Genomic DNA, 12,426 nt, shown 5'->3' on the forward strand with positions numbered 1-12,426 from the left:
ATTTCTTCTGTTGCAGTTTACAAGGCATATCGTAAAATAGTCTTGAGAAGCTTATAGAAACCATAGAAACTACAGCACAGAAACAGGCCTTTTGGCCCTTCTTGGCTGTGCCGAACCATTTTCTGCCTAGTCCCACCGACCTGCACACAGACCATATCCCTCCATACACCTCCCATCCATGTATCTCTCCAATTTATTCTTAAATGTTAAAAAAGAACCCACATTTACCACCTCGTCTGGCAGCTCATTCCATACTCCCACCACTCTGTGTGAAGAAGCCCCCACTAATGTTCCCTTTAAACTTTTCCCCCCTCACCCTTAACCCATGTCCTCTGGTTTTTTTCTCCCCTTGCCTCAGTGGAAAAAGCCTGCTTGCATTCACTCTATCTATACCCATCATAATTTTATATACCTCTATCAAATCTCCCCTCATTCTTCTAAGCTCCAGGGAATAAAGTCCTAACCTATTCAACCTTTCTCTGTAACTGAGTTTCTCAAGTCCCGGCAACATCCTTGTAAACCTTCTCTGCACTCTTTCAACCTTATTTATATCCTTCCTGTAATTTGGTGACCAAAACTGAACATAATACTCCAGATTCGGCCTCACCAATGCCTTATACGACCTCATCATAACATTCCAGCTCTTATACTCAATACTTTGATTAATAAAGGCCAATGTACCAAAAGCTCTCTTTACGACCCTAGCTACCTGTGATGCTACTTTTAGGGAATTTTGTATCTGTATTCCTAGATCCCTCTATTCCACTGCACTCCTCAGTGCCTTACCATCAACCCTGTATGCTCTACCTTGGTTTGTCCTTCCAACGTGCAATACCTCACACTTGTCTGTATTCAACTCCATCTGCCATTTTTCAGCCCATTTTTCCAGCTGTTCCAAGTCCCTCTGCAGGCTCTGAGAACCTTCCTCACTGTCTACTACACCTCCAATCTTTGTATCATCAGCAAATTTGCTGATCCAATTTACCACATTATCATCTAGATCATTGATATAGATGACAAATAACAATGGACCCAGCACTAATCCCTGTTGCACACCACTAGTCACAGGCCTCCACTCGGAGAAGCAATTCTCTACTACCACTCTTTGTCTTCTTCCATTGAGCCAATGTCTAATCCAATTTACCACCTCTCCATGTATACCTAGCAACTGAATTTTCCTAACTAACCTCCCATGCAGGACCTTGTCAAAGGCCTTACTGAAGTCCATGTAGACAATATCCACTGCCTTCCTGGTAACCTCCTCAAAAAACTCCAATAGATGGGTCAAACATGACCTACCACACACAAAGCCATGTTGACTCTCCTTAATAAGTCCCTGTCTATCCAAATGCTTGTAGATTCTGTCTTTTAGTACTCCCTCCAATAACTTACCTACTACCGACGTTAAACTTACTGGCCTATAATTTCCTGGATTACTTTTCGACTCTTTTTTAAACAACAGAACAACATGAGCCACTCTCCAATCCTCCGGCACCTCACCCGTAGACAATGACATTTTAAATATTTCTGCCAGGGCTTCTGCAATTTCAACACTCGTCTCCTTCAAGGTCCGAGGGAACACCTTATAAGTAGTTTTCGGAAAGTATTTATTAACTTTGCTTTGTTTAAACGGTACTTTGCTGATTTTTTACGGGAGATCCGGATTTACATGTCTCAATCCCACATCATCACGTGACGTCCCCCACTTGGAAATTTTCTTGTATCCATCTCCTGACTTGTGCTTTTCAATAACCTTTCCACAGAATTGCTTGGAATGTTCTGCTGTCTTCATGGTGTAGTTTTTACCAGGATACTGACTCACCAGCAGCTGGACCTTCCAGAAATAGGTGTATTTTTACTACAATCAACTGAAACACCTTGAATACACACGGACATCTCCATTTAAATAATTGTGTGGCTGCACCAATGATGATTTGGTGTGTCATATTAAAGGGGGTGAATACTTCTGCTATCAATTATTTTGTGTTTTATATTTGTTATTAATTTAGATCACCTTGTGGAGATCTGTTTTCACTTTGACACAAACAAATTTTTTTCTGTAGATCAATGTCAAAAAAAAGCCAAATTAAATCTACTGTGATCCAATGTTGTAAAACAACAAAACATGAATATTTCCAAGGGCAGCAAATACTTTTCATAGGCACTGTATATGTAGTTGTGCACAGACACAAGTTGGTGACAAGTATATTTGCCTATCACCACAATAGGTCAACAGCAGATGTAATCTCAACGGCTTTTCACACAGCTTTAGACCACTGGACAACACAAACACCGATGTCAGGATGCTGTTCATCAACTATAGCTCAGCATTTAATACCATCGTTCCCACAATCCTGATTGAGGATTTGCAGAACCTGGGCCTCTGTACCTCCCTCTGCAATTGGATCCTCGACTTCCCAACCGATAAATCGCAATCTGTGCAGATTGGTGGATAACACATCCTCCTCGCTAATGATCAACACTGGTACACTGCAGGGGTGTGTGCTTAGCCCACTGCTCTGCTCTCTCTATATACCCATGACTGTGCAGCTAGGCATAGCTCAAATACCATCTATAAATTTGCTGATGATACAACCATTGTTGGTACAATCTCAGGTGGTGACGAGAGGGCACACAGGAGTGAGATATGCCAACTAGTGGAGTGGTGTCGCAGCAACAACCTGGCACTCAACGTCATTAAGACAAAAGAGCTGATTGTGGACTTCCAGAAGGGTATGACGAAAAATCACATACCAATTTTCAGAGGGATCAGAAGTAGAGAGAGTGAACAGTTTCTAGTTCCTGGGTGTCAAGATCTCAGAGGATCTAACCTGGTCCCAACATATCAATGCGGTTATAAAGAAGGCAAGACAGTGGCTATATTTCATTAGGAGTTTGAAGAGATTTGTTATGTGTTACATACTTCATGGGTATCTTGTGACTGTCTTATGACCATGATGTAATTGAGTATCTGATGAGCATGATATAATGGTCCTGTGGAGGTCACATGATGTAATTTTCCCACCGATGTGAGGTCAGTTAATGACACATTCTCCCCAGGTATATAAAGGGAGACCCCTGGTGTGACGCAGTTGGTTTTTCCAGTTGAGTTTTAAGTTTAGTTTGTTATTTAATTCATCAGATACTCCATTATGCTGCGTATTCGTCTTATGACGCAGTTTCATTTTAAAGTGGAGTTCTACTTTTTATTGTAAGTAGTGTTGGAGAATGAAGACCTCACCAAAGTACAGGAACTCGCAGAGTCGAGTAAAACTGATGTCGTTCAGCGGTATTGGACAGGATCGACCTTTATTGAATCTTCATTCAAGAAATAGTGACCTGCATCTGAGATATCCTCTGCTAAAGCAGGAAGGATGGTGCAGCGTCTATTCTCCAGAGGAAAAGGTCAGTTCCTTTAAACCGTTTTATTTCCGTCGTCGTGAATCCTGTGGTCAAGACAGATTCCGGCTGAGATCAGCAGTAACATCACGTCTTTGAGGAATTCTTTACTTCAGTAAAGTCTCTCCTAATTGACTGTATAAATCTCTTGGACTTTCAAATTTACCATTCTAAGAACTGTGTTCGAATTTACCACTTTAAGAACTGTTTTCACATTTACCCTTTTAAGAACTGTTCCAGAGTTGTCGTATAGCAGTTAACTTCCGGTTAAATTAGTCGTTTGAATATTTTTTCACTATTGTTGATCAGAGTTTAATAAATGTTTGATTGTCTTTGTAAAACCTGATTCAATTGATATAGTCATTGTTGCCAGTCACGTGACATATGTCAATAAATACATTCAAAAACTTCTATAGTTATACCGTGGAGAGCATTCTGACAGGCTGCATTACTGTCTGGTATGGGGGGAGGGCACAGCACAGGACTGAAAGAAGCTGCAGAGGGTTGTAAATTTAGTCGACTCCATCTTGGGGACTAGCCTGCAAAGTACTCAGGACATCTTCAGGGAGCGGTGTCTCAGAAAGGTAGCGTCCATTATTAAGAACCTCCAGCACCCAGGGCATGCCCTTTTCTCACTGTTACCATCAGGTAGAAGGTACAGAAGCCTAAAGGCACACACTCAGCAATTCAGGAACAGCTTCTTCCCCTTTGCCATCTGATTCCTAAATGAACATTGAATCTTTGGACACTACCTCACTTTAATATATAGTATTTCTGTTGTTTGCACAATTTTTAATATATTCAATAAACATATACTGTATTGATTTACTTATTTATTATTACTATTTTTATTTTTCTTCTATATTATGTATTGTATTGAACTGCTGCTACTAAGTTAGCAAATTTCACATCACCTGCTGGTGATAATAACCTGATTCCGATTCTGAAGTAAGACCCTGAATGTTAGAGAGTATCACCAACTGCACCGATAGTTACGGGATGAAACCATGAGAGTTAAACAGCACAAGGAAGCAAAAGGACCCATGAGTAACAGTGAGAGACTCGCTGAATTTAAAGTGAAAATAACATGGCAATGGCTTCAATTGGGAAAGCTGACGAATTTGAAAGTGCTAATGAAGACTGGAAGTCGTATACAGTACTGAGAGCATTGAACTGATTTGTAAAGCAAAAAACATGGAGCAGCAAACAAAAGCCCCTACACTCCTTAGCTTAAAAGTACAGTACACTCTCTTATGCAATTTAGTAACCTCTGAAAAGCCAGCAACTTTGACAAAATTGTTACAATTTTACAACATCACTTGAACCCTAAACAGCTGGTAATAGATGAGAGATTTAGATTTTACAAAACAAACTAGTCAAAAGATGAAAGTTTTTCTGAATACATTGTAGAACTGCGCAAACTTTCCCAGTAATGTGACTTTAGAGGTGAACTTTCTGATGCATTAAGGGATAGGCTTGTACGTGGCATGCATAGTCAAAGCACTCAAACGAGGCTACTGGCAGAAAGAGACCTAACCGTAGAACAGGCATTGACCATTGCCATATCGTTAAGAGACCCAGCAAAGGATGCAACAGAACTACAGAAAAGGAGGCTAGAATGTGAAATGCACAAAATGGCATTGAATGGTGCAAAAAGCCAAAGATGTTATCAACGTGCCAAATCCTCCCAGTGTCACAGGCAAAGTCACAAAGAGAGAATGTGCAAGGCAGACAAAAAGCATAACCAAGTGAAAAGTCTCAAACACAAAACTAAGCAAAATTTATTGAATGTAAAATAGAATCAGACAACAGAGTCTGACAAAGGTGAACTGTCATGCCCACAACTGCATAATATTACTAAAGCAGATTGCACTATGATAGGGATCACAATAGATGTGCATGATGTAAAGGTGAAAATAGAGCTGGATACAGGGTCAGCTTTGTCCATAATTCCAGAGGCTGACTACAGCAGATTGGTTTCCTAAGATACCATTACAGAAGACCTCAGTGATACTGAAGACTTACAAGGCAAAAAAGTGTCTCCCAAAGGCAAAGTGGAAGTAAATGTAACGTATGGAGGCCAACCACAACTGTTAGAGCTTTATGTATTGAAAACTGGAGGGCCAGCACTTCTCAGATGTAAATGGTTGAGGAAAATCCAACTAGATTGGCAATCAATCTAAGCTGTCAGTCTGACATCAACAGGCAACGGCAGCCCTAATGATAGCACTAGCCAGAGACTGTCAAAGCTGCTTAATGCCAATCAGGTGTTTGAGAAGGGAATGAACAGTTGAAAACTTAGCCAAAAGCTGTTCAGGATGTCTAAAAGTTCAAAATGCACCCTCACACTCACCAGTTACACCCAAGTGAGTGGCTGTCGTCATAGCACATATTGACTTTGATAGGCCTTTCATGGACTCCACAATTCTGATTGCTGTGGATGTTTTTTTGAAGTGGCCAGAGGTTATACCACCTCAGCAAAGACTGTCTCTGCTTTGAGGACTATCTTTACCAGAAATGGCTTACCAGAACAAATTGTGAGTGACAACAAACCCTACACATTAGGTGAATTCCAACTGTTCATGAAGAAAAGTAGCATCAGACATTTCAAGTCAGTTCCTCACCACCCAGCAACAAATGGGTTAGTTGAAAGATTTATCAAAACCTTCAAGAAGTCCATTAAAGCAATGGACAAGGAGGACATTTCTCTATAGCACAAGGTGGACAACCTTTTTGTGTATTGGAACTCTTTTCATGCAACAACAAATCACACACCTGCAATGCCCCTCATGAACAGAAATCTGAGATCTCACATAGACCTCCTGAATCCAGAACTACGGAGGGAAGTGCAGAATAAACAGTTCAGCCAGTTGTTAAGTGGCAAGGAGCTTCAAAATTGGAAAGTAAGTCCTAGTGCATGATTACTGAGAAGACAAGTGGATACCTGGTAGGATAGCTACAAGAACTGGACCACTGATGTACACAGTGGATAGAAACATAAAGAAATATAGAAATCTACAGCACATTACAGGCCCTTTGGTCCACAATGTTGTGCCAACCATGTAACCTAATGTAAAAACTGGCTAAAATTTCCCTAACACACAGCTCTCTATTTTTCTAAGCTCCATGTACCTATCTAAGAGACTCTTAGAAGACACTATTATATCTACCTCTTCCACCGTCGCTGGCAGTGCATTCCACACACTCACCACCGTGTGGAAAAACTTACCTCTGACATCCCCACTGTATCTACTTCCAAGCACCTTAAAAATATGCCCCCTCATGTTAGTTATTTCACCCTGGGAAAAAGCATCTGGCTATCCACATGATCTTAATCCCTCTCATTATCTTATACACCTCTATCAGGTCACCTCTCATCCTCCATCGCTCCAAGGAGAAAAGGCTAAGTTCACTCAACCTATTCTCATAAGACATGTTCTCCAATCCAGGCAACATCCTTGTAAATCTCCTCTGCACTCTCTCTATAGTATCTACATTCTTCCTGTAATGATGTGACCAGATGTTGGAGATCAGACATGGAGATGTCATGTGGAACAGATACTGGATGTTCAACCAAAAAACACACCTGAGTCGAATGCATCCAACAAGAGGGACACATTACAGTCACCGGACTTGCCTCTCAGGCTACATCCACACTAGACCAGATAAATCCGTAACCGAAGCATCTTCTCTTCATTCTGACCCTCCATCCACACTGAAATGGCGTTTTCCTCCCCCAAAAACAGAGCTTTTCTAAAACACTCTCCAAAGTGTTTAAATCTGAAAATGCCGGTTGGCTGTTGTAGTGTGTATGGGGTAACCAGCTAATTTTAAAAACACTGTCATGGTCATGAGGTGCCAGAACAAATGGTAGCGGCAGCACGGCATTTCATTGTTTTCTTGAACTCAACCTCCAACACCACAACAACAATATCTGACAATAGATGTGTAACATCCTAATGTAACATTGTATGGAAATACAAGATAACACTGATGCAGGCATGTTTTATACATTTAACAAGGTGCTTTATTAACGTATTGCTTGTGAAAACATTCAATAGATGCAATTGTCACTTTTGCCCAGTAACTCGTTTTATTGCACATTAAATACCGCAAAATAATACACAAAGGCGTGGCAAAAGTAAAGGCAAACAAATGAGGTAACAGCAAATTTCACTTTTGCCCAGTAACAAGCCTTATTGCATTTCATTGTAGCTGTCGTCCCTTTCATCGGTGAAGAGACTATGGCTGTAGGAAATGTTTCAGGACAAACATGCACCTAGTCTTTCATTTGGCAATTTCCTTTTAAGTTTTTCTAGTCTGTAACTGGACAAACGCACACCAAGTACACCATTTCCTCTTTGCTTGTTTTCTGTGTGTCCTGCACATGCCCAGTAGGAGGAGATTCATCCAAATATCCATTTTAATGAGGACGGAGGTATTTTCAAAAACGCCTGGCGTGGACGCCTATCGTTTTTACGCGAAACCGACATTTTCAAAATTATCTAGTTTGGACGTAGCCTCAGTGATGTTGTCACTGACAGCAACTTGACACAGGAAACCAAGAACACTGTCTCACACAAGACATCTACCAAACCTGATGCCATTCCACACGTCCAGAGGCATTATCCTGAAAGAAACAGAACACCACCCAAAAGACTTAACATTGAGAACTATGAAGTTAGTTATGGACTGTTACTGTGAAAGCATGCTTATTTGGAATATGGGTTTATGAAAAAGAAATTGAATGCTTTGTACATATAGAGCTTATGTTGCATTAAACTAAAAGAGGGAGGAACTGTAATGTATAGATCTATTCTTTGAGCGCATTAACCAGTTTCTTAGCACCATGTATTGTTCAGTTGTCTGTGCATACGCTGTGTCCATGCACATGCATTGTTCTTGCTCTCTCCCTCGCTGTAATGTGAATACGCCAGTTAAAGCCATCTTCCGGGTGTGTGCTTTTATTGCATATGCATGTAGTTGTGCACAGACACAATAGTGAAGAACTTTGGTTTAAAACTATTCTAATCAGTAACTCCTAACAGATTTCAAATGAACAAGAGATACTCAAACAATCTCTTGTCTCATATTGCTTAGTAATGAAACTTTAGCCTCAAAATCATGATTTAAAGGTTGCAGGTATATTGGGTTTTGAGAGCTGCTCAAGATTCAGTGATAACATATCCTTAAACCAAAACCAAGACATTATTTGGACAGGATTTTCAATTGCATTTATAGAGATCCATCAATTTTTGGGTTAATGTGTTTAATACTAATAGCTATTACTATAAACAAAAATTCATTCACACCAAATCGTTGAAATAGAATGATCCACAGAGAGCAATACCAACTGTGATGCAAATGCTAGATATTTATTCAGAAAGTATTTGCAATCACTGTTAACTTAAAAATTTTCTTTGTTCTACTATTTACTTATAATGATTTACGCCCAAAATATGTAAGCCAAGTTAGCATTTTCCTTAAGTCCTTTTTCAGCAATGACCTAATGTTGTCATTTCTAGCACCAGCATCACTATTATTTAATTCAAACTTGCTCAGATTCAGTCTGTAGTCCTTTCATATCTTTGACACCAAATATTAATTTTATAGATTCTTCTCAGTGCCAGGAAATATTTCTTGACCCCAAATCATATGATGTTTTGTAAAATTATGCTAATGGCAACTATGTCCAAGATTGCTTCAAAGTTAAAATTAATTCCAACTAGACAACGGGGTAACCTGTTGTGGCACCCTTTGAGAGAAGGGCAGTGCAGTCTGATGTGACCAGAATAAACATTAAATTTTCCTGAATGCAATTGGTATCATTTTGCTTTGGAAACTGAAGTAGAAAATCTCAGTTTACTAAAGAACAACATTGCGTAGCAAAGCAAATATAGCTGTTCCTCATTTAACGAAGGACAATTTTGATGGCATCATTTCTGGCTTATCTGCCACCTTGTGCCTCTCGTTGTCATTCTGGAGACGTGCAACCCTTTCATCCCCCGTCTCTTCAGCTCTTCTGCTATTTGACGTTTGTCTCTGATCCTGGAGACATGCATGCCTCTCCTCCTCTGTCTCTTCTTCTCTCATCTTTTTTTGTCTTGACTCTTTGATCCTGGAGTTGTGCGGCCCTGGCCTCATCCGATTCTTGTTCTCGCCCTCTCCTTGCCACTTCCCGATGACACTTGGCATCATTTCTTGAACATAATGTCCCCCTTCCCTTTCCACGCGGCATAATTAGGCTATTTTTTTTTACCCTAATGCTGGATAGAAGATACGAACAACTAACATCAAAGGATGCTGATTATTCTTGATGAAGTGGTTGGCGCTCTCCTAAATGGACATGATATAGTCACCTCTGTCCTTTGACTGTAGCAAAGGGTTTTATGGGTGTCTCGGAGTCCGTCATTACAATAAGATTTAATTATCTCTTATTGATGGATCTCAGTTTAATCTGTCCTAATCCTGCACATGCTGATGGTGATTAGCAGAATGTGACCCCTCGAAATACAGCAGCCCTGCCCTTTTGCTCCAGTAGGTGTCGCTGCTGAGGCTGGCTGTGCGCATGCGTTGGGTTGTCGCGTCCCGATTTCCATGATGGCCGATCGGGTCTCAGGTGAAAGCCAGCCTGTTTATTTTGGCGAATGAGCAATTTTATACGACTATATAACCCTGAACTTTGCTTGCATTCTGTAAGTTAGCGCATTTTAATTCGATTTAGCCAAAAAGAAGTGCCGCTGTAATGCACCATTGGCGCTAATTGGAGGCTCAGACAAACGAACAGACAGACCATGAGAGTTTTAGTAGTATATAGATGATCAAGTTGCAAAACTATTTTTCTCACCCAGAATACCCAAGCTCGAAGCTGAGATGGAAGCAGCTAGTTAATCAGAAAGGGGCCAAAGTATTCTTAAGATCCAGGAATCCAGTTCAGTAATACCCAACACCAGAAACAATGCATTAAAACTGATGAGAGTAGCCCAACAGAAAGCTTTAACCTTTTCATCAAAATGTTTTCACCAGTTTGAAGTGGAAATACTATTTGTGAAGTATTATAGGGCTCAATACTTAATTCGAAACTATTCACAATTCAACTTAATTAGTTCAATGAAAAAAATCTGAGCAGAACCTACAAAACTTATGGATAATGTGAAGCAAGCAGTGGAAAAAACAACAAAAGTCTGCAAAAGAATGTTCACTTTGTCCATGAGGGAAAAGAGCATGAAATTGTCAAAGGTAACAAAAATAAAAGCATTAATGCCATAGGGAGCCACTTAACAAGAGAAGCCAAAACTAATAACCATACTTAAAAAGGACAATGATTGGTTCTTCAATGTGTAAATAAACAAATGTACTTAAAAATTGCAGGATGCCAATCAGCTAGCAATCAGGGTGGAAAAATTGTAGATATAATATAAACTGGACAAATATATATTAAGTGACAAAACCTTGAGGAGCACTGATGTAAATAAGGACTTTGGGGCGCAAATCCTGCACTCTCCATCTACCCCTCTCTACCTCTACTTGTGGTCACCCTACTATGAGGGGTGATTGATAAGTTCGTAACCTAAGGTAGAAGGAGTCAATTTTAGAAAACCTAGCACATTTATTTTTCCTACACTTACACACTTAGCCCAGCAGTCGTGGAGCATACAGATCCCTTCTTTGTAGAAGTCGGCATCTTGGACCTCCAGAAGTGGTCCACAGCAGGGGTGATTGATAAGTTTGTGGCCTAAAGTAGAAGGAGATGAGGAGAAACTTCAAACTTCCTGCATTTTCAAAGAGTTGAACTTCATGTGCATGTTACGAGAGCTGTATAACTCATCTCCTACTACCTTAGGCCACAAACTTATCAATCACTCCTGCTGTGGACCACCTGGAGGTCCAAGACGCTCTCGTTAAATGCACGTGCAGTTCAACTCTTTGAGTGATAATGCAGGAAGTTTGAAGTTAATATCTCATCTCTTTCTACCTTAGGCCACGAACTTATCAATCATCCCTGCTGTTGACCACTTCTACAAAGAAGGGATCTGCATGCTCCACAACCACTGGACTAAGTGTGTACATGTTGGAGGGGACTATGTTGAAAAATAAGTGTGCTAGGTTTTCTAAAATTGACTCCTTCTACCTTAGACCACGAACTTATCAATCACCCCTCGTACCTACTGCCAATACTTCTGGCATGACCACCATACTAATTCAGCTTTCGGCATCACAAGTGTTTTGCAGCACACAAAATGAACCTGAATAAGTATCTGAGAGAATAAAAATTACAGGGCTAAGGGAAAAGAATAGCCATGCAGAAATATTTGAGAAAATATCAATGCAACTGGATGAGCAGACTCCATCCAAGCTCTAACCATTCTAGAATTTCTACCATAGGTGCCTCCATTGTGTGTACCTGCAATAATCAATCATTTTCCCGGAACCAGAAAGTGCAACACAAATCACATCACATGATCCTCAATGATGTGAAAATCCATTCTAGTCCCATATTCCAAACCCTTTAAGAACTGAATCATCAACTAATTTTGGATTCATCGTGACTTTACTTAACATTGACCTTACCATCATTGAGATCCTGCAGTAGGCTTTCTTGACATGAGAAGTCCAGTTTTACTTGTATGTTAAGTGTAAAGTAAGCAATCTTCCCAGATTCAAGAGGTAACTGCGATAGCAATTCTTCTGAGTTCCAGGTAAGAAAATCAGCATTCAATTTTTCTGTGGAAGACCACAAATGTTGATTTACAAATCACCAAAACGTTAACTGATATATTATTAATAATTATAATTCAATAAGGAGCAAGCAGCACAAAGCTAGAGAAACTCAGCAGGTCAGAAAATATCTGTATTGAAAGATAGAGAGGAGAGTGGAACAAGAGCTAGGAGGCAGGAAATGGATATCAATGAGAGTGGAGGGTAGGGTAATTGGCAGATGGGAAAGGGAGAATAGGAGTACTGGCAGAAGTGATAAATGAAAGGAACAAGGGCTCAATTTGGTGGAATATTATACCATTAGTTTGG

At 40.1% G+C, this 12,426-nt stretch overlaps 1 protein-coding gene across 10 annotated transcripts in view; it reads right to left on the minus strand.

Moving 5' to 3' along the window:
* trappc9 (trafficking protein particle complex subunit 9) overlaps nucleotides 1-12,426 on the minus strand; it is a 711,836-nt gene that overhangs the window by 510,205 nt on the left and 189,205 nt on the right. For all 10 annotated transcript variants that reach the window (XM_072255618.1, XM_072255596.1, XM_072255577.1 and 7 more), the window contains one exon: nucleotides 11,971-12,123. In XM_072255618.1, the coding sequence (XP_072111719.1) occupies nucleotides 11,971-12,123 (153 nt within the window). The remainder of the gene's footprint in view (nucleotides 1-11,970; nucleotides 12,124-12,426) is intronic.

This window comes from Mobula birostris, chromosome 1 (assembly GCF_030028105.1).
Source record: "Mobula birostris isolate sMobBir1 chromosome 1, sMobBir1.hap1, whole genome shotgun sequence".
Classification (NCBI taxonomy): domain Eukaryota; kingdom Metazoa; phylum Chordata; class Chondrichthyes; order Myliobatiformes; family Myliobatidae; genus Mobula; species Mobula birostris.